Source organism: Gadus macrocephalus, chromosome 22 (assembly GCF_031168955.1).
Source record: "Gadus macrocephalus chromosome 22, ASM3116895v1".
NCBI classification, from domain to species: domain Eukaryota; kingdom Metazoa; phylum Chordata; class Actinopteri; order Gadiformes; family Gadidae; genus Gadus; species Gadus macrocephalus.
In genome coordinates this window covers 10,020,714-10,043,022 of record NC_082403.1, presented here as the reverse complement: position 1 = coordinate 10,043,022, position 22,309 = coordinate 10,020,714, and the positions used below count along the sequence as shown (strand labels likewise).

The following is a 22,309-nucleotide window of genomic DNA, read 5'->3' as shown; positions in this document are numbered from 1 at the left end:
GGTAGACCTCCTGAGGTTGAAGCCATGCATATGAATGAGCACAATGTGCCACAGGTGATAAAGCACTAAGCAATAAAACACTGCTTTTACATGCAAGGGTGATACCAAAGGGGGAAGGTCCCTGAGCATTTTTGAGATATTTCAACTTGAGACGTCCCCTTTCAGGCGATTAGAAGATGGTGGTTGTGGACGAGAGGTCCTAACCTAGAGCCAGTTGCTGGTTCAATCCATGGCCGTGGGTCGAACGGCCCTCAGGTGCCATGCCGCTGTCCCTCAGTGCTCCAGACGAGTTGGCTTTCACCTTGTATTGCTGACCTCGCAGTCGCGGTGTGAATGGGTGAATGTGAGGAAATAATTGTAAAGCACTTTGAGTGACCACAGGTGTGAAAAGCATCATATAAATGCGGTCCATTTACTTTTTATTATTGAAAGCATTGGGTAAAGCCCAGATATTTGATATTGAAGCAGTGCTTAGATTGCCATTGCAACTAGAATGAAGTCGGTGTTCACATGCAGAATCTGCCTTCATCCCAACATTCCGTCGTTCTTTACTACCTTTCTAGTCAGAGCATTGTCCTCCTTCTCTTTCATTGTATCCCATTAACATAAATGACTGGGTAGCTGGCCACATGAAGATAAGAGAGAGACGGAAGAATTGAACAGAGAATAAACTGAGATATGGCTTGGAAGAGAATATCAAATAATAAGAGTGCTTAATATTTTACAGAGTTTATAAAAAATGCACTGTGGCAGCAGAATGGAGGAAAAATGCAATGATTTGGATGCATAATGTATGGGGAAGGTCCGCTGGCGAAAACGGAGCGGCACTCTTGAATAATTGTCACTATCGTGCGGCGGCGGCACAACAAGATGGTGTTATTGCTACGCATCGCTCAATTAATTTGGAAGTCGCATACAAGTTAGCATTTAACAGCTGGACGCTCGCGTGTGAGGCTTACGGAAGGCCTGCTGAGAGAGAGTCTTCCCGGACGCTCCTTTTATACTTGAGGGGGCATTTTTGGGGGCCCTGAAGTAAGAGTCAATCAAGGTTTGGATTAACACATGTTTATTAGTTTGGCGAAACGTTACACACACATTACACATCTGCTGCAACTTGCACGTCTTAAAGTTGACTCTTCTTGACTTGACTCTGTGAAAGAGAGGCAGAGAGAAAAACAGAAACGGAGAGACAGAGAGGAGAGGGTGAGACGAAGGGAAAGAAAGAGGGGCAGAGAGAGAGGGAGGGAGAAAGGAGAGGGAGAGACAACGGGAAAGAGAGAGAGAGAGGCAGAGAGAGAGAGAGGCAGAGAGAGAGAGAGGCAGAGAGAGAGAGAGGCAGAGAGAGAGGCGGAGAGAGAGAGGCGGAGAGGCAGAGAGAGGGAGGGAGGGAGGACAGACGGAGACAGAAAGAGAGCGAATTACATAAGACATATTCAGTGAATGATAAAACAAATACATTTAATTTATGTATCGCCTTTCAATGAACCCAAGGCGATTTACAGTGATGAGGAGAAGCAAAAGAAAAGAGCACAAAACAAACAAGGACTAGAAAGAGACTAGGAGGGTAATCCAAAAACTTGGCTAAATAGGTGGGTGCACACAGCCTCCTTCTGAACAGTGGACCCAGCATTGTGGATCACCACGGAATAAAGTAGACTTTAAACAATATAAAATGCTGAATTTCCCCACACAACTTCAACAAACATTCACAACCATGCACATAACATTGCTGACCACCGTCTTCCTAGCTCCACAGCAGAGCCTCATCCAAACATTGACGCGACTCCCTTCAGCCCTTCTTTGGGGCTGTTTTTCGGGGATTATCGGGAGGCAACCGAGGGGACCAGATAGGATTTAGCAGGGGTCCCCTCGCTATAGGATGCCGCCACACAAGAAACTGTTTACACCTTTCTCCACCGCGAGTCGCCGGCTTTCCATCGTATGATGTCAAGACTCCCAATGCGCTTCTCTGAGCAGCATGAAAGCAAACGGGAAAGGAAAGCACACACACAGACACACACAGACAGACACACACACACAGACACACAGAGAGAGAGATGTGATGGACACAAATCACAGCAGCAGCACCGGCCACGCCACCATCCCCGCCTAAAAATCGACATTCGTAAAATATTGAGGATATTACCCTGAAAAAAAGAGACCGACGGATTTCCTAAAGTGCCCTGCTCAATGTTTTACAAGAGTGAGTCCGCACTTGGCTGCCTCAAACCATGAGTCAGTCTGGTCAGCCAGAGGCAGGGAGAGAGTCAGAGAGGGAGAGGGGCGGAACTGCCTCTGATGTTCCAGCAGATGACTGAAGTTTCCTGGCCCCCAATCAAACCCTACCCCTGCACTCAAGTGACCTCCCAAGACGGGCAGTGACGGTGAAATAGGTGAAATATTGTCTCTCTCTTCACGTCCGCGGTTGTACCATGGATGGTGTGTGAGTGGTACAAGATGTATGGAGGGTAGGACTTCAATTCGTAACTTTCCCTCCCTGCTCTCTGAAACGCATATGGCTGGGCAAAGAGCTTCTCTGGCCCCACAAGACCCTTAAATTAATAAATTGGGTGTCGTGTGAGAGGAGTATGTACTTTTCTTCGGAACATTAAAAAACATGCGCGTGTGTGTGTGGTGGTGTGCATGAGTGTGTGTGTGTGCGCATGAGTGTACGTGGGTACAGCTGCAAGCATAACTAATGAGCATGACGCATGGGTAGAGGACATCAACATTTCAGCGAGGTGGCGCGGAATCGACGGAAAAGTTGTGGAAAAATACAGACAGACAAATTCGCCACAAAAGACACGGAGAGAGAGAGAGGCTGCCAGGAGAACCAGAACAACCGTTCCGCTCTTTTGATTCCTTCTGCCTCTTTCTTTCTCCTCTCTCTCCGTCCCGCTCGGCTGAAGTGTCTGCAGTGAACCGTGATAATGTGATGCAGTCGCCACCTCTAACCTCCCCTCCTCTGCTCGTCTCTCTGTGATATGGCAGACAGCAGCCACCGTATATATAGCTGCCTGCTGCTGCTGCCACAACAGCCTCACCACAGACACAAAAGCCACTCTCCGTGCACAGCGGAGCTCCGGTCCGTCGCCACGGTAATCCCGATGCCCCCCCCCCAGGCCACTGGGGAGGGGTTACGCATCGACGCGAGGGAGACCCAGATAATACGGCAGGTTTCAAAGCAGAATACATAGTGTGCTTCAAGGGAAAGTTAATTGACATATGCATAAGCATAAAGTGAGGGTTATACAATATAAAAAACGGCACTCAATTCTAAGGCAAGTAACGCTGTGGATCCCACCTGTCCAGAGATTTCGCACTGCATAGTCTTTCAAGGTGAGCAGTTTTCTCCACATTCAAAAGGATATTGAATTATTCAAGCGGGCCGTATCTGTAAATGATCATGTGCTCTATATGGACTTTGAAAGGAAAGAACAAACATGCCAGAGAGGGGGAGAAATTGAGATTGGATGGGTCAGTTCCTGTTCATGTGTGGGCAGGGCTTACTCGGCCAATCACCCCCACGTGCCAGTAGGGTGGAAGAAGAGGGTCCTGGGGCCGTTTCTCTGTTGCCATGGGGACCCATCTGTGGACACCAGGGACGGAGGGAAAAAGGGCATATACCGATAGAATGTAATAATTACCAACAAGTTGAATTGGGCAAAGAGCTGCACACTTTACTCTCGGGCATTGCCTCTTTTGGAGTCCATTTGCTGGGGTAGTGGGGTACCTTGGGAGATTCACAACCCTCCAAAGAGCCTGAAGTGAAAATCTGGCGAAAAAATACATTGGTGAGATAAAGATGCTTGAGTCTGGTGCGTCTCAAGCATCTTTATGTCACTAATGTATTTTTTTAATGCTCTCAACGCACACTTACCCACCTTTCAACACATGTATAGAAACCAAACCTCTGCACTCTTTTCTTCCAACACATGCACAGAAACCCAAGTTTCTACACTTGGCCCCTTTCAACACACAGACAGCAACCTAAGACTCACATGACACATTTCAACACAGATTGAAACCAAACCTCTGCACTACTAGCCACCCTTCAACACATATACAGCAGCTCAAACCACAGCTAGCCTTCAACACATATACAGCAGCTCAAACCACAGCTAGCCTTCAACACATATACAGCAGCTCAAAACCTCTGCACTTGGCCCTTTTCAACACATTTACAGCAACCTAATACTCTAACACACACACACACACACACACACACACACACACACACACACACACTAGTTTGTTTGTTTGTTTGTTTGTTTTTATATACCGTATGAGGATTTTAACAAATCCAAATAGTAAAGACCTTCCCCTTCCTACAACTCTTATCCAACGTGACATATGCCACATTTTGTTTTTGCGCATACCTGTCATGAGCAGGTAGGGGCGAGGCATCCAACTCCATAACTGCGGCAATTGCAGTTCGAACCCAGAGCGTCTTCTGCTTTGAAGTCAAACCCCCTAAGTAATAGTATTCTAGCAGTCTATTTAAATGGGATGAATAAGAATATTAATATATTCCCAAACTCCTTTCTTGGAGTTTCCATTTCCTCATAAACGCTTGAAAATTAACCTAGCAGGCAACTTATTTTTCATTTTAATTGATATTCATTGACAAACAGGCCCATTCACGGTTCCTAAATCAACAAGAGCAGACAACGCTGCCAATGCAAATCCTTTATATTTTCTCTTGCCTCCCTGCTGTCTCCTCCACGTCTCCCCACACCCCCCTCTGTCTCCCACATCAGCCGTTTCCACCAGTTTCCTCCCCATCTATTTCCATGGAGATTAGGTCTGGGGGATGGCGGGAGGGGGGGGGTGACGGTAAGTTGCAGGGGGCTCTCTTAGTCGGTCCGTCTTGGGTTTTTATGTTCGCCTACAAACGTGGAGGAAGGCGCTGGAAGGGAAATCAGCAGATTCATCAAAGACCTGCATGCACAATTTCCAGGCAGGGTGCATGTTCATAACATTAAAGCCCTTCGCTTAATGCAAGTGCCCCCCCCCCCCCCCCCCCACCCCCACCCCCACCCCCAGTCTCCCAAGCCCTGTGAACAGACGGCCATATTGGTGATTTGCAGCGGGAGAAATCCAATCCGATTCTTAGGCGTTCAGCTTGACGATGAGCCGACAGCCGGAAGAAAAGAGAGAGAGAGATTGGAGTTGGGGAGGGAGGGAGGGAGGGAGGGAGGGAGGGGGGTGTTGTTGCAGGATCGCCTCCTACCGACCCGCTACAAAAGACGAGACTGGGAGATGGAGTGACGATCTCAGTCTGGCCCCCATCGTCGTGACGATGTGGCTCACCCGGTCTCAACCCGGGCCGTGTGTGTGTTTAATCACACCGAGGCAGTGGGGTGGGATGTCACCACACTGCTACTGCTGCTACGTGGCCGTCGGTTTGACCGGGCGTTCTGATGCTGTTTTGAGGCTGCGGCGATAGGTGAGCGACGGTCTGCTGTGTCAACACAACCCCCCCGCACACCTGCAGGGAGACGCTACCTCCTCCTCAATCAGAGGAGAGAGAGAGGAGATGGGATGAACCTTTGGGGAGGGGGGGGGGGGGGGGGGTGTTGGGGGTTGTGGTGGGGGGGGGGGGGGGGGGGGGGGGGGGTTGGGGGTCAGGGTTTTGGTGGTGATGGGGGGGGGGGTGGTGGTGGTGGTGGGGTGTGTGGGGCCGGAGGTGACGGTTGTGGTGGGGGTTTTGGTGGAAGTGAGGGTGGTGATGGGGGTGGTGGGACTTGTGGTGCAGGTGCTTGAGATGAGGTGGGCGGTGGTGGAGGTGTTGAGGGTTAGGAGGTGAGGTGTGGCAGGGGTGGATACACAACGTGATGTGGATTAGAGAAGTGGTGGAAGGAGTGGGTGTGGTGTATGGGAGATGAGGGATGAGCTCTGAGTGGGACTGGCTTATGAAAAGCATCCATCAGGGAGGGACGCCTCAACAAATAACCCCCCTGTCTCTCTCTCTCTGTCTCTCTGTCTCTCTCTCTCTCTGTCTCTCTCTCTCCTCATTCTCATTTCTCCCCACATATCTAATTACAAAGGGCCATGGTGTCACATGCACATGCACAGCAAGCATGCGAACAAAACACACAACCACACATACACAAACACGTGCACATCTGTGAGAGCGCACGAGACACCCCACACGACACGCGCACACACACGCGCGGCCGTGCGTTTTTCTAATTTGGGCCTCACACGCGTTCAGCATTTTCCATATTCTCACGTGACTTTTTGGCGTTTATCCTCATTCCGGAACGACTCCAGCCCAGTCTAGTCTGAGGAAGATTTATCGCGCGAGGGCAGGGAGTGTGTGTTGCGTGTGCGTAATGCAAGTTGACACTTTCATGAAATAAATTGAGAATCGAGGGAGGTCAGAGAATGCAGCTGCACGGTTGGCAAAAAAAAAAAGCTTACACTTCTGAGGCCCAGCTATCGTTTGGAAGGTTTTAGCGGTGGCACGCAGCACATGTGCCTGCGTATGGCCACTTTATTTATTTTGACTGCAGAAGAAGAGCGAGACGCTGTTGGCCTCACCTCAGAGTTGAAGAGAGGGAGACGGTGAGAGAAAACACAGGGAGACGGGGAGAGAACACAAAAGGGAGTGGGAAACATAGCCTGACAGGCTACGCAGCAAGAGTGAAACAATGGTAAAAGAACAGTAGGGGAATAAGAATGGGTGAGAGGGGGCGGCTGGAATGCGTTGTAGGCCGGAGGTGGGTCCGAACAGGAGAGAATCAATGTTGGACTGTGAAAAGGCCAACAAAGTGCCAATATGGAGAAGGTGTGGAGTTTTTTTTTTTTGGACAGAACAAATAAAACGGTTTGAGGAAAAGGAAAGCAGGCTGTGTTTGTGTGCGTGTGTGTGTGTGTGTGTGTGTGCTGGTGTTTGACTGAAGGTGTGCTCTGCCTCCCCAAACAGGATGAATAAGTAAAGAGTGGTTCGGGTTCAATAAACTGTCTCTGTTTTCTATCTCCGAAATATAGCACAGCCGCAGTCTGCCTGTCTGTGTGTGTTTGTGTGTTGTATGGGGGTGAATATAAAATAAGTAGGCCAATACAGCAGAGGAAATTAACTTGAGGCGAATGCGAGTCGAAAGGTTTCAATACTGAAAGACAAGACCAAAAAAAAATAACAAACATTTGCCTTTGCACTGATGAATGGTGTTTTCATCGCATGATAAGACTAATTAGCTTTCAACATGATGCTCATTTTCCCACCAGGGCAAAATATCCTACCAGATCCACACCAAGGAATACATTAAACAGCACACTTCAAGGCTTCATGCCTGTAATGTTTTCAGGTAACATTGATTCTCAGGGTTGTGTTTCGCCACAAAACATGTCTGGCAAAGTATTTATTGTGTTTTTGGTCAATCGTGACTTTGGTTCTTCAGGCAGGTTTAGCAGGAGAGAGGATGGCCAAACAAAAACCTATGCTCACATTAATGTAGTAAAATGTCTTCCTCCAAATCACACCGGAGCCCACAGTGGAGCCCACAGTGGAGCCCACAGTGGAGCCCACAGTGGAGCCCACAGTGGAGCCCACAGTGGAGCCCACAGTGGAGCCCACAGTGGAGCCACCAGTGGAGCCCACAGTGGAGCCACCAGTGGAGCCCACAGTGGAGCCCACACTGAAGGGCTATTCAGCTGCTCTTCTTCTTCTTCTACTTCTACTTCTTCTTCGGTGGATGTCTTCACGCCCCATGCAAACCCTTATTGGGCAGGGGTGTGGAGGGAGCGCATCCCAAGATTCCAGGGGGTCTCTGAAGTATTTTCCTGGAGTATTGCAGATGACGCAGCCCTGAGAACATATTTTTGGTTGCCTAGTTACAGGATTCTTTGTTTGCTATAACTTCTGCAGCCGTGTGAAGTCGCACCGACTTCTTTTCCGGATTATTATGATACATTAAGTCAACATTCACAGGCAAGGTTGCACTTCATTAAGCAAATTGAATTTCATTTGAAACGAAAGCTACGATTTTATTCTATACATGTGCCTGCTTACAAACTCACTTGACCATGGCAGAACCTATGGGCTAAAGAAAATGCAGAAAGAAAAGAAAAGAGATATTTTAAGACTTTTTCTATGCAAACCACCAGTATGTATTTCTACAAAACGCGGTGCTTGATCAATTTATTGTTTCATTTTACCTCGCACATTGGAGGATACACAAGCAGAGTTTGGGGGATAATCTCAAATCCCACATGCAAATACAAGTGTTGACAAAAGATATCTGTGTCAATCAGACAACATGGTGGTAGTTGAAAGCCCTCTGTTGGCTTATTATGCACCGCGTGCTGGCCATCATAATAACCTTGAATCTTATTTTCACTCATTTGGAATGAACTAATGTACGAGTTTCCACATCATATGTGTGCAATCAAACTCAATATATAATATTTTTCTTGCTTATTCTGAAATGTTACATACACTGATGCGACCAATCGATCAGTAACCTCAGGAACAATGCACACACACACACACACACACACACACACACACACACACACACACACACACACACACACACACACACAATCGGGGGGAAAAAACAGCCAAACTGCCACAGGACAACAACCAACCTCTGTAGCCTAGCAACAGCTAAACAACATGGTTATTAGCTGGAGTGTATACTGCAAGGGGGAAAACTTTGGTGCACCGCATATCTGCCAGTCACACTCACAAAGGCTTGAGAGCTCTATGACTCCCACTTGGAGTCTCTTTTTTGAGACACACACACACACACACACACACACACACACACACACACACACACACACACACACACACACACACACACACACACACACACACACACACACACACACACACACACACACACTCCGTATGCACAACTTCACTTTTCCCCATTTCCATGCACGTATCACACCCACTTTGCCTACTCATATGCCCACCTCTCTCTTTGTCCCTCTCTCTTTTTCTCCTTCACTGTACGTGTCTTTCTCTTTTTCAGTCTCTGTCACTGTCTGTGTCTCTCGATATCCCTCTCTCTCTCTCTTGCTCTCTGTCTCCCCCTCACTTCCTTCCGTCCTGGTTACCCACTGTCTCACGCCTGGTATGACTAATGGATAATGCGTTTGAGACAAACTCATGCCTCATACCATAGTTCACAATCCTCTATTTTTGATAATGCTTTTTCCTTATAGCTTGACAATGACTGGCTGCCATCTGCCAAGGAACGCCTGGTTGCCAAGTCCACTGATGGACACTGGAAAATAAGTACAATAATTTAAAACTAATGAGATGATGATTTAATGGATGAGTAGAGATGTGGGTGGATGACAGGGTTAAAAATAGATGAGGGAACTGGAGGAGGGAAGAGCAGTTGAATTTAAAAGTTTTATTTAACTTTGGTTGCGGAATTGCGTTTTTTTTCTAAGGGAAACCACCGGTGACTGCAAAGGCTCTCTCAGGATAGACGCTCTATCTGATTTGTATAGCTTTGTTGTTGTTGGTTGGCTTTGTTTCGGGAGAATCTCCATTTTCATCTCTCCCCAGTTCTCCGTTTCCTGCCTCTCGTAACATTTTATACGGCAGAATATTTAGGGTGTGGTCATTGAAACGGAAAAATAACAACTTGTGGTTTGTTCTGTTTCACTGCTGTGTGTGTGTGTGTGTGTGTGTGTGTGTGTGTGTGTGTGTGTGTGTGTGTGTGTGTGTGTGTGTGTGTGTGTGTGTGTGTGTGTGTGTGTGTGTGTGTGTGTGTGTGTGTGTGTGTGTGTGTGTGTGTGTGCACTCACATTTGCGAGTGCGTGCACGCGATATTAAAATGCATCAGTGGCAGAGGAGATGTTCTCGTGATTTCTTTTCCTTTTTTTCCCCTCACAACCTCTATAAACATTCACTTGCCTCCCTGCATGCATCAGCTATTCCAAAGCCAAAAATACAACTTTTATAATGCCTACCTCCCTCACCCACACACCTTTTAATCCTCCCCCTCCTCTTTCTCCTTTCTCCGTCTCTCTTTCTCTGCCTCTCTCTCCCTCTCTCGCCCACTCTCACTCTCACTCTCGCTGCCCTTTCCATCTCATTTCCTGTCTGGCCTTCGGGAGGGTCTTACACCTCATCCTCCACCCGGGAGGGATTTGCATTTCACCTGCAGTAATTACCCTGCTGGGCTGTAAGGGAGGGTCAGGGGGGGGGGGGTGTCCCAGGATGATGGTGGTCGGGGGGGGTGGGGGGGTGCATCTCTGAACTCACCCTCATGCATGAGGTCAAAATAAAATAATAATAAAATGCATAAATTACTCGCTGCTCAAAAGAAAAGAAAAAAGGAAGAATGCAGCCACACTATTTGTATTTATATATATATATATATATATACACATACACAGATGGGGCTTTGTAGGGGGTGGTACAGAGAGACATACAAAAACGTAGACATAATGACAGAAAGACAGGGAGAAATAAGGACAGCAAAACATAGACAGATGGAGAGGGAGAGATGGTGACATCTGAGGGTGAGACATAGAAACAGTGATATAGAGACAAAGAGCTGCATAATGGCAGATAGAGAGAGGGATAATATAGAGATAGACCGGCACATAGTGAGATGTACAGAGAGAGACGTATGGACAAAGATAAAATGAGAAAGAGAGGTGGATAGAATCAGAGACGGGTCAGAAAGAGATAGGTACCTGGAATTGCATTCAGACAATTGAGCCTATAGGTGCTGGAAAACATGCGACTCAACAGTGAAGTTAAACTAAACTCGAACAGCAAAAAGTGTGGGGAAATAAAAGGTACCTGGGTTGGGGGGGTAAAGTCCAATCTCATTGGCTGGAGAACGGCATGGGGGCATGGAGCTCTCGACGGATTGGCTACCATAGAGGGAGGTGTGGCCTGGCAAGCAGCATTCTTTGTAGCAGCCGGAGACTCGCCCTTGACTGAAAAATATGGTCACAGGCGGAGGAGGACAGAAAAAAACACATATTTTATAAGAAAGTTATACAGAGATATGGTACAGATGCTCGTTGTATACTTGTCTCCCTAACGCAGCTTTGCCATTGGTCGCTAGTTAAACGCAACAGTTTTTTTATTTTATTGCCACACTCAGGTTCAATGAGTTTTTGACTCATTTGACAGGTAAAGAGATGGCTTCTAATTAACAAGGGAGGTGAGTGTTTTGGATTTTGAGTTCTGTCTGCAGTATACCCTTCTGATGTCACCCAGCTCCCCCATCTGACAAACGTAATTCGTCACCATTACCATTAGCCTCTTACGCCAGTGCTATCAATCTGTCTGAAAAAAATTAAATTAAAAGTCTCAGATATTTCCCACTCGTAGATGCCGTATATTTTCACTTCAAGTTTCAAGAGTACGTGAAAAAAGAATAAAACGTAACAGAAGAAGCGGGGACATCCTCGGAGGTATACCGTTACCACGGTGCCAGGGTTCTGGGTATAAACGCACCAGACCCTGCAATCGCCTCATTAATTCTTCATTAGGCCCATCGTGAAACTTAACCATCCCAAACCTCCGTGCCCTGCTCATCTCGAGACACACGCGTACACGCACACACGTACACGTGACGTACACACAAACGCGTACAAACGTACACGTACACATACACACACAGAACCCAACAACACGCATGTCGGTGAAAAAGGAAGCCGGCTGGGGTATCGTCTTACCATTGCCGCCGGCGTCGGTCGTGCGCTGGGTATCGCTGCCCCCGGCTTTCTCCGGCGTGGCAGCTGCATGGCTGGCGAGGTCGACGCGGGTGCTGGTCATGTCTGCGCCTACACTTGCGTCGGTCTCTGGGTGGGGGAGTAAGCAGGGGTAAAGGTTACCGCTCATCTCTTTTTACGTGTGTGTGTGTGTGTGTGTGTGTGTGTGTGTGTGTGTGTGTGTGTGTGTGTGTGTGTGTGTGTGTGTGTGTGTGTGTGTGTGTGTGTGTGTGTGTGTGTGTGTGTGTGTGTGTGTGTGTGTGTGTGTGTGTGTGGTGCACATGTGAGTGTGTTTCATGAGGTATGATGTGTGTGAGGACCAGCTCTGAGCTTGGCACTCAGGCTCCCAGTAGAGGAGGCTGCAGAAGGACGTTTCTGCCGCCCCCTAGAGGATGGGAGTGGAATCAAGGAGCCTGTGATATCACAACAATGACTGGCTGTAAGGATAAAAATATATCTCACTTTAACACCCAAGCACACACACACAGTCACAGACACACACACACACACACACACACGGTAATGGGCAAGCCCAAGCAGTCACGACCATGCTGTGCATACAGTTGGTGCAAAAAGTTTTGTTCTAAAAATAATATAATAAGGAGAAGCTGTTGCTGCGTTGACGTAATGCCCGTAGCCGTGTCCGAGGCTGTGTTCCGCTGCAGTCAGCCAGTGTGGAGGGCTCTCCGTGTAATTCACTCTGCCAGCACGCAGTAATCCCCCTCATTACGGAAACATTTTGCCTCTGAGTCAACCAACCGAGGAAGTGCTTGGTGCTGCTGCTGCTACGGAGGTGCAGAGTCACAGCGTGCAAAAATTACAAAAACACCCACCCACCCACGCACCCGCAGGATGAGGTCTGAGCATACGTGTGTGTGTGTGGGTGAGCGTTTGCGTGGACTATGCGTGTGTCAGTGTGTCTGCGTGTGCGTGTGTGTGTGTGTGTGTGTGTGTGTGGATGAGTGGGAAAGTGGGCCGTGATATGACGTGTTGCCAGAGGCCAGCCGTTGCTTAATATGGTGGTTTTAATTTTCGTTTCGCTTTTTCGCGTATTGACATCACTTCATTCCAGAAAATAATCCTCATGCTGGCAGGATACATGTGCTATTTGGCAAAAAAAAGTACATTAAAACTTAGGTCTCGACACAACAAAACTTAACAGCCAGAGCTTGAGCACAAGTGGCGTGTAGTGTGTGTGTGTGTGTGTGTGTCTGTGTGCGCGTGCGAGCGGCAGATTAATTAGTCTGACTCTATGGGGGTGTGACTCCACCCATTTTCTGACCGGGCCAGGTGTGGCTTCGGTCCGGCTTTTAATTAGTCAAGTGTGACGGTGTCATTAATATCAATAATGGATCCTAACTCACAGCCGTGTGTGTGTGTGTGTGTCCTCACTGTGTCACACTGTCCCCTACTGTACCTTAGACTGGACTCACCCACTTGAAACTCTAAATAGTTTCTTCTTTGACTTTGACAAGTTGTCAACTTTAGTTTTATGAAAAAAAATAAATAAATAGGTAGGTCATATCCACAATTGGCTTCCCTGCCAGCGCATATATTATAGTTTATAAGGCTAAGAGCTGGAGTGCTGGTAAACTCAAATAATGGCAGTGCATTAGAAAGAAACTACTGAAAAAACGATGGAGAGATCAGAATGACCGGGCACTTGCACTTAATTGGAGCATGGCTGTTGAAATGCAAGCCAGTGGAATAGTACAAACATCCAAAACATCAGTCCCACAAACACTCTGAGGTACATGCTACGGTTAGGATGGATGTGGGGAAAAAAACAACACAATACCTGTAATCGGCTGTGTGTGGACTGCCCCTCCGCAATTGGCCACAGGAAGGTTGCTCAGGCCTGGCTTGGCTAGAGGTGGGGGAACCAGGGCCAGCGTGAACCCCTGACCTCCTTCCCACACGGGCCTGGGGACCAGGGGCTGGCTGTGCTCCCTGCCCTGCTCTCTGTCTCCGTCCCCGCCGGGCTGCTGGTTGAGGTTATCCTGCGGCACCGCCAGGCCCCTCCTCCTCCCGTCTGCGCCCCAGACCTGGCCCGCCGGGCCCACTCCTCGCTTGACGTTACGGGGCCGGAGTACGGGGAAGTCAGCCAGTAGGTCGTAGGCGCCCTGCTGACGCGGAGCTGGAACCTTGGACGACAGCCTCGCCTGCGGTGTTGGTGCCCTGCCCTGGATCGGAGCCTTCACCCGGCACCAGACGGGGGGGAAGAAGACGGGGGCGGGGGCGGCTGTGCTGAACGCTGCGGGCACATGGAACTGGGCGAGGGGGTTGAGGGGAAAGGGCACCACTTGGTCGTCGGGGATCATTGCCAAAGCCAGAGCGGACATGGCTACGGGAGGAACCACGGCAGGGGCGCCAGCAGGAAACACCGAAGCCATTTGGTCGGTAGCAAGCAGTCGACGGTCGCATTCTCTTTCAAGAGCTTGGGGATCCCACTTACGGCCCGAGCTCACCTCAAAAGGTTGGAAGGGTTTGATATTGGGCGTCGGCGTTGGTAGAGCGAGGGAGACATCTGTTTGGGCAGCCACAGGCGAAGGCTCGGGTAGGGCCGCATCGCAGGCCTCGGGCTGGAGGGGCCGACAAGGGAGGTCTAGGTCGCAGACGGAGCTGTAGCACGTAGCAGGCTTCTGCCGAGGCCCGGAAGCTTCGCAGGGGCACTGCCCACTGCCGAAGGTGGGAGCCGCCGCTTCTTCGTTGCCGCTCCTGTCGGCGGTCAAGCGGCGCGGGCCCGGGAGCCCGTGGGAATCGTCGCCGCTATCGCTGCTGCAGTAGACGCCTTCGGTCTGACACGCACGAGAGGTACGGGCGGGAGTGTCCTGCTGATCTGCCCGTCGGGGAGCGCGACCTGTGTCGGCGGGGTGGGCGGGACGGCTCCTCCCAGGTGTGGAGGCCTCGGGGAGGGCGGCGGGGTGAAGGGACCTCCCGCGGGTGAACGGACGTAACGGGATCAGAGACTCTGCGCTGGTAGGCTGGCTGCTTCCGTCCACACAAATCTGCTGTTTAACCCCCTTGAGCAGAATCCCAGCGCTGCTTCTTTTCATCTCGACGCGGGCCCCCTGGTGTGAAGGAATGCAGAGCGGGCGGAGAGAGAGGAGCTTTACCTCACCACAGAGATCGTGCTCGCTGTGTAATATACATAACTACCAAACTCTAGGCTGTACTCCCTGTAAATGCATCAAAGGAGATGTGGGGGGAAAAAATACCTTTCTGTTTTCCTTCATTGGTATTTACAATTAAAATCCGGACAAGAGAAGCCTTTTGATATAATTAAATTAATTAAATTAAATTGTATTTGTGTAGCCTTAATCACAGGTACAGTTTTAAAGGCATAATATGTCCGGGATAAAATACTATGAATACATTAATGTCATATATTTCAACCTACCGGGATCTCTATTCTGGTCAGCTCATCTTCCCATCCTTGTGACTCCTTACTTTTGTCTGAATACAGGTCCTCCAACTCTTGGCGAACCATGGACAACATCTCTTCTGCTTCCCACTTGACCCTGTGCAGCGAGGTACACACAAACTTGTTGCGTTTCCTGTTTTCATGTTGTGTGTTAAGATCACTTCTAAATGCTTAAGAAAACATCACCAGCTCGAAAGTCAAGATACAGTTATCCAAGTCTATGTGTGCCGCTATGACAGAAAATAAAGAAGGGTTTGGTCATATTTTTCCAATAAGTTTACCCCGACGTCACGCTAGACACAGCATTGATCGTATAAAGTAACCCCTCTTTTACTCTTATTTCTGGCAGGGCACAAAGGGCAGAGGCCTGGGAGGAGTTTATGACTTTTTAATGTGGCTCATTCCCCCGTCGACCGGTCTGTTGAGCCCGGCCGCTGAACAGACACACAAAGTTACACACAGAACCTTGACCGGCCGGTAAGCAGATGGTGCGTATTAACTTTGTGTGTGTGTGTGTGTGTGTGTGTGTGTGTGTGTGTGTGTGTGTGTGTGTGTGTGTGTGTGTGTGTGTGTGTGTGTGTGTGTGTGTGTGTGTGTGTGTGTGTGTGTGTGTGTGTGTGGCTCAGAAAGTTCCACCTGATCTGCATACTTAAGCTCATGGAATTAGGCACACCTGTTCAAATCAAACATTTCTTATAAATAATACACCCTATTTAGTAGTATTTACTCAATGAATTGTTTTTCACCACAGTGATATACAGTGAATTCAGATACTGGATTGGCATTTGGCATACTGGATGCTTAGCCTTTATGTCTGAAGTCACAGTCAATCTGCTTCGACAAAAACATTGTCTTAATGACTAAATAGTAACTCAATAGTACCCAAATCCTTTCATTGGGAGTCAAACACTATCACCACTAAACTATCACACTGCAATGTTACACATGCAAATATTATGATTTTATATAAATGTCAAGTCAATAATAAATAATGTTAAGTAGCTCCCATCCTATAAGTGGTTAAAGAAGACACAAGGTGGCTTATGTCTTGTTATACCAGTGCTATGCTGTCCACAGAAACAATCCCCCTCCCCAGTGCACCAACCCAACCATGAGATAGTCAGTTGGCAACGTAACTCACCGTCCTTCCAGGTCCTCTGCTCCTACAGTACAGCGTTCGCTGCAGGGTGTCTCGAGAGAGCGTTGATCTCTGTCTACCTCAACCTCCTTCGTCGTCCTCGTCCGCAGCACACCAGTACCCTGTCTCTGTGCGTTCTTCCATATCGTGTAGGAAACACGGTCAAAGTCGTCCTCCGGTACGTATGGGTGGATCCAAGTAGAGCGTGGAAAGGGCACAGCCGCGGCCCATGTTAGCTTTGGCACCGGTCGTGGTCTAAAAGGATCTGCTATCATCATGTTTACTCACAAGACAAAACACAACGTGTGCAACGTTGTGTCAGTCTGGTACACTGTCTCTCAATGTTGGGTTTGGCTTGTGTTGTTTTGAAAGTAAACCGGATAACGAAGCTTTGTTTGAGCTACCATAGAAACTACAAAACACATTCCGAATTCTATTTGAGACAGACAGAGAGAAAGGCTTCAGTTGAAAGCCATGGTTTCTTTGGCTTTCTTTTATCAAATTAATCATTGATATAATATCAGACAGGCCTACTTGTTCATGAAAGTTTGAATGACATTTTGAAAGACATGGCATTTCAGATTCCAGCCTGTTAGCCAGCTAGTTGAGTGTTTGGTGAGTTAAATGGTGGTAATCACATAATGTCACCCTAGGAAGCCACATTTAAGACTTCAGATTGGGGTTCCTTTTTCTTTACCTTTCAATTTGGGTAGATCATTAGGTTATGGACCTAAAATTGAAAGATAATGTAATATAAGAAACAATTCTTAAATTCAAATGAAAATAAATAATTATATTCACAACCAGATGGTATAAATGTGTTTATAACAAATAATTTGACCGAAAATGTTGAGCACATCAAAAGATTCCTGCATTCCCACCAAGCAAAATTGCATGTTATAGACATAGACGTCTATATGTAGCTTTAACCTTGTGAAACCATCCTGGCGTGGGCTAAAACATGCAAGAGTGTGATACCAGTGCTTTAAGGGTACATAAACATTAGTTTGGTATGGATCACTTCTTATTGCTTAAGAGAACATTATCACCATCACCAGCTCGAAGTCAAGACACATTTCAGTTACAGCACGGATACAGACATTTTGTGTGTGTGTGTGTGTGCGTGTGTTTGTGTGGGCACAAAATCGTTCATTTAGCTGGGGCCACGATTACCGAAGGGCCCACACACCCTCTCTGCTGGGGGTGTGTGTGTGTGTGTGTGTATGGCGGGGGGGGGGGCAATGGCATAGGATTGGCATAACGGGGGGTACATGATTTTACGGTATGCTGCTACCACTGCCAACATGTGGCTAAAAAAAGAATCATGAAATATGATTGTAACACCACAGAGAGGTTAACCAGGTGGTTCGCCAAAACTTGATTTATGTTCATCTAAGTAAGACTAATCAAAAAAGTTGACAAAATATTGTCAAAATACAACTATGACTACCAGGTTGAACATTGTCCAATGAGTTTGCTTGCACTGCAGAGTCCACACTTAGTCAGCCAGGGGGCTTGTATATCGCAATGCAACACTGCCATTTTGAGAGGATTCAAGAGACTAACATTAGAAACACTTGTGCACATTCAAACATTTCACCCCATAATGACCAACAATTTCACGATTAATGACCAAAAGAGTAGTAAGGTAGTAAAAACATTAGTACAAATATGGTATCGCCAATAAGCCTCTGATTCCAAAATGGAGGCAGTTATCGCAAGCTGAGGTTATGACTGAATTCAAAACACAACAAAAGCGGGTCAAATTAATCAGAAATATTGAATGTTATGATCAAATCTATTCATCAGACAAGCCATGTGTAATAATATCTTTCTTGATTTTTACCTTTCCTCAAGTTCACTGTTCGATACTGCTCCGGGGGTACGATGGTGATGCAAGGGTGAAAGATGAAACAAATCCTGGATGGAAGCATATGCATGGCAGACAGTTATAACTAGAAACCCAACTCATGCAACCCTGGTAGGGAAACAGACGGATAACGTTGACCAACTTGTTTGATGGCTAAACGTAAATCCATTGAGGGGGGCTATCAATACAATTTGTTATTCAAATCAAGAAGAAAAAACACCTTTGAACAATCATGGCAAAAAATGGTTTTACCATGACTTTTGGTTAGAAAACGGACCATAAAAATGCAAAATGTTATAATTGTACAGTAATGTCCAGGTCAGCTGTTTCAAGGGTTAAATCTTACATTGCCACATATATCCATGGACAACGTGCACGTCTAATATTCTCTTAAACAGCTTTTACACTGGCCCAAGATGGATTTCATGCCGTAATTTCAATGCAAAGCTGAAAATCCGGTTCCGAATTTGGATTCAGCGTTTTGTAAAATTGACGACTTGGGCTTTTCTGAAGTCGAATTAGCATTAGCATGAGGCTAAATTGGTTCCGATGCACTAGGTGGATCCTCGTGGATTTATAATAATTCACTAGATTTAATTGGAATTAATATTCCAATATATAATTTCTTGATATAGGCCGATAAAGTATATATAGAGCAGTTATAATTATGGTGAGAGTGACTTCGAGACAGAAGGGGGTGGTGGGGGAGAGAAGGAGGGAGAGGGAGAGTATGTGTGCGCGTGTATGTGTGAGAGAGAGGGAGAGAGAGAGAGTGTGTGTAATAGAGAGAGCGGGAGAGATAGCGCGAGGGAGAGATCGAGAGCGAGAGAGATGCTGAGTCGGAGCAGGTCTGCAGTCTGGTACTTGGCGTCGTGCAGACCCGAGATGCTGTAGCCAACGCTATTTAGGTCTGTTATACGGGGATACATTGGCCCGTCTTCATTGAAACATCTCCAGCCTGCAACATTGTTCGACAACTTCAGAAAAGACGTGTTCGGTTAGGATGCGGACAATTTAGGCTTTTTTTTTTCTCCGGGGGATCTTACATTTTCATTGAGTGTTTAAGGAGGAACGACTTAGACCTGGATTAATCAACAAGGCAAAGGCTTTTGATGATTGGAAATAGATGGAAGAAATAAAGAATCGCTGCTCTGGAATAAAGTGAAGGATGAATCTCCGTCTTTGACGCGTTATTCTCCTTTTTGGGGTTTGGTGTTTCCAGCGACGAGGGACCGACGCTTGTTTGATATTTTTGCGCGTGGGTAAATAAGTCAGCGCTCGCCTTCGGTCTCCGCGGTTTTTCTCCCTTCCACCGTCGAGGTGTTTCCTAAATCTCATTCGAAAGCGAGCTTTCTGCTAACCCTATCGGTACGCATGACATGGTTCAGTCCAGCTGCGAGAACCGAGCCTCGATGCATTGGGATTTTTCACCGCGCAGACACCAAGTGAATCTCCCTTTGCAAACCGTCTGAGAACTACTGTCCGTGCCAGAAAAAAAACCCTGCCATGACAACCGCCTCGAACCGGGACGGAGTGGGACTCGCCGGGAGAACAGAATGCGCTTGCAGCAGGCATACACATAACGCACCCCAGAAAGGAGAAGGAATACGTTTTTTTGCGCTAATGAAGCGCGGAATACAAGCGCACCATTGGAGCCGGCTGCTGTTCTTGTACATGGGACTCCTAGCCACCTCGGTGGACGGTAAGTTTACCCCCCATCTCCCTCCCCCCCCCCCCCCCATGATGCTAAGCTCCCTGTAAAGAAATGCAGCAGGCTTCCCCCAAACCGTCGGTGAATGCTAATCAGTATGGGGGGGGGGGGGGGGGGTGTTAACGGCGGATGTCGCCGTTAAAGCACCCCAAGTTAAAGTCATATCGGGTGGTTTACTGTGGTATTTTCGTGAAAGCGGAATCTAAAGACTAATTAGGCCTATGACGCCCTCTCTGTCTTCTTTCATTAAAGTGTCTAGGGGGAGGTTGAATCGACTGTGGTGCTGAGTTAACTGGTGGATGGGGATGGGTGATAACGTCTTGGTGGTTGCGAGGTGGTTACTCAAAAAAATTGCACAATTGTTATTCGTGGCACGGACCCCTCTCTCGTGAGGTTTCAGTAATTTCGTCCACCAAGAGCATAATGCCAGTAATTCGCCTCAATATGTTGTCCATCTGCCTCTATTCCCATTTACTACGGTCAATGTTTGGTCGTTAATCGGCCCCACTAATATACATCGCTAATGGTACACCTTAACTGACTGTGTGTGTGTGTGTGTGTGTGCGTGTGCGTGTGTGTGTGTGTGTGTGTGTGCGCGCGCGCGCGTGCGGGGGGGGGGGGGGGGGGGGTCTCACACTACGGCCTCTGTCTGATTAATTATATCGGAACATTCTACAGCTCTTTGAGCCTTCATGAATTATCGTCATAAAGCAATTTAATTGTACACAATTTTATAATTTCTTAACTCTCAAAAAAGCTACTTTGAGATCAATCATTTTGATGAACACCCACATTTCTGATGCCAGCCTGAGCAGTTTTGACCCACACGTTTATTCATCACTGTCTTGGCTTCGGATTTGGACTATTTTTAAACACAGAACTCACGACCACAATAAGACTTTGGCAATGAGTCATAGTTCCATCACCCACGAGGTGTACCTTTTTTGATACCATCCAAGACACGGGACCACATTGCCCAGTTACCGCGTGCCACAATCTCCGTGATATCAAACGCCGTCACTGGGTTACATTGCCAGTAGTTCAAACGTATAGCTACTTCATCCTTTAGACAAATATTTGGTAGGGTAGTCATTGTTCGTTACGCTGAACTAGAAGTGCAACAGGGCTTTCGTCATGGGACGCTTGTTTGTCCCGTGTCGCCTAAAACCCCAGACCTCTTTAATTGTATCACGCACCATGTTAACACACCACATGCTTGTTTAATTGGAGAGCGGGCCCGCGTGGGAGCCTGTGGTGTGGCGGCCTGCTCGCGGGTCCCTTGCTAATGGCGCCACGAGCAGTTGCCCTATTCTCCCATTGAGCGGCACCAGAGCCTCGCGCTGTGGTGCAGATGCGCGTGGAGACGTGACACGACGCGAGCACGAGGCTCCCGCTCCGGATTTTGTGTGTCACACACGTGAACCCGCTTTACTAAATGTATCACGTAAAATGCAAACGTACTGTCTGCCGACGACGATGACTCTAAACATATGGTCTACAAACTACCATCCAAATCGCCTGTGTTATCTTTGTGTTTATTTTGTACAGTTATCATCTCAGGAATTCTGCCCTTATTGATTAGGCCCTGTACATTCGCCTTCTTTGGCTCGTTCGCCCATTCACTCGCTGCTGGTGGAGATTATCGATGCTTTTTAAATGTCTCCACGAGATGTTGAGCAGAGCACCGAGTCTCTGTGGACTCGGACCGCTTCAGCGACCCAGAGGGGAAGGCGCTCAATAAAGTCAGCTCCTTTCAAGCAAGGCTTGATTCCCGTTTTTTGGTTGTTGAGATAACGTGTTTTGCATTTCTCAATGCGTTGTTCAGCACTGACAACGACTCACAACCCGCGAGCACCACTCGCGAGCCGTTATTAGATCATTCCCGGGGTGACGCACGAGCAGCCACTCATACGCTTTCTCGCGTTGCCCGCGAGCCACGAAGACGTTTAAATTCACCGCAACTAAACCCGGTTGCGTTCGCGCCGTGACGTTGCAGGCTGCTGTGTGTAACTTGCTGTAGCGGCACGGCAGGGCACTCCTTAATGGTTTCATCTTTGTGATGAGGCTGTAGGCCTATTCACGGCGTTTACCCGCACTCCGCCAAAGCAACAGGGGTGTTTTATTCACGTGCCGCCTTTAAGTGACACCAGAGTGATGTGCGACTGATCTGTTTATAGCCGTATAAAAGCAGCGGAGAGTCGTTTTGTACGCGGTCCTCGCGTTGCTAACACGCAGCATAGCCGACACATTCAAAGTCTGCTCAGCACCCCATTAAACCCGGGATTTGGCATGCGGTTACGCAGTTGTCTGATTTGCTGTTTAGCGCTATCCCCCCTCAAACAATTCATTTTAAATGTAAGCTTTATCATTTGGTGCGTCCTTTACCCATTTGGTCCAAACAGCGATACAATAGCGCCAACTGTTACATTTCAGCACCTCGGAGAGCGCCTCAGCCAGTCCAGT

At 47.8% G+C, this 22,309-nt stretch overlaps 2 protein-coding genes across 3 annotated transcripts in view; one reads left to right on the top strand and one right to left on the bottom strand.

Moving 5' to 3' along the window:
• Positions 1-1,058: 1,058 nt before the first annotated feature.
• Positions 1,059-16,847, bottom strand: LOC132451696 (uncharacterized). 2 transcript variants are annotated; one of them, XM_060044303.1, is made up of 6 exons: positions 16,269-16,846; positions 15,104-15,224; positions 13,502-14,774; positions 11,668-11,793; positions 10,781-10,920; positions 1,059-1,150 (listed from the first exon to the last, which is right to left on the bottom strand). In XM_060044303.1, exons 1-6 carry the CDS (start codon positions 16,541-16,543, stop codon positions 1,124-1,126), a joined length of 1,962 nt encoding a protein of 653 aa, XP_059900286.1. In that variant the 5' UTR covers positions 16,544-16,846; the 3' UTR covers positions 1,059-1,123. The 2 variants fall into 2 exon arrangements, with proteins under 2 accessions (XP_059900286.1, XP_059900287.1); XM_060044304.1 differs by lacking the exon at positions 1,059-1,150 and adding an exon at positions 4,331-4,909 and having other exon boundaries at positions 16,269-16,847.
• Positions 16,848-18,953: 2,106 nt separating this feature from the next.
• The window catches only part of csmd2 (CUB and Sushi multiple domains 2), a 242,171-nt gene continuing 238,815 nt past the window's right edge, over positions 18,954-22,309 (top strand). The window contains 1 exon segment of the mRNA XM_060042704.1: positions 18,954-19,837. Within this exon segment, the coding sequence (XP_059898687.1) occupies positions 19,642-19,837 (196 nt within the window). The 5' untranslated portion in view covers positions 18,954-19,641.

What these genes read in the sequence shown, in the direction of transcription:
- LOC132451696 (XM_060044303.1), bottom strand. Translation starts at nt 16,543, where the DNA reads ATGATGATAGCAGATCCTTTTAGACCACGACCGGTGCCAAAGCTAACA. An exon ending in GCAGAGGACCTGGAAGGACG is followed by an intron (nt 15,225 to 16,268) that starts GTGAGTTACGTT and finishes CTCGCTGCACAG; the next exon opens with GGTCAAGTGGGAAGCAGAAG. An exon ending in GACCGACGCCGGCGGCAATG is followed by an intron (nt 10,921 to 11,667) that starts GTAAGACGATAC and finishes CATATTTTTCAG; the next exon opens with TCAAGGGCGAGTCTCCGGCT.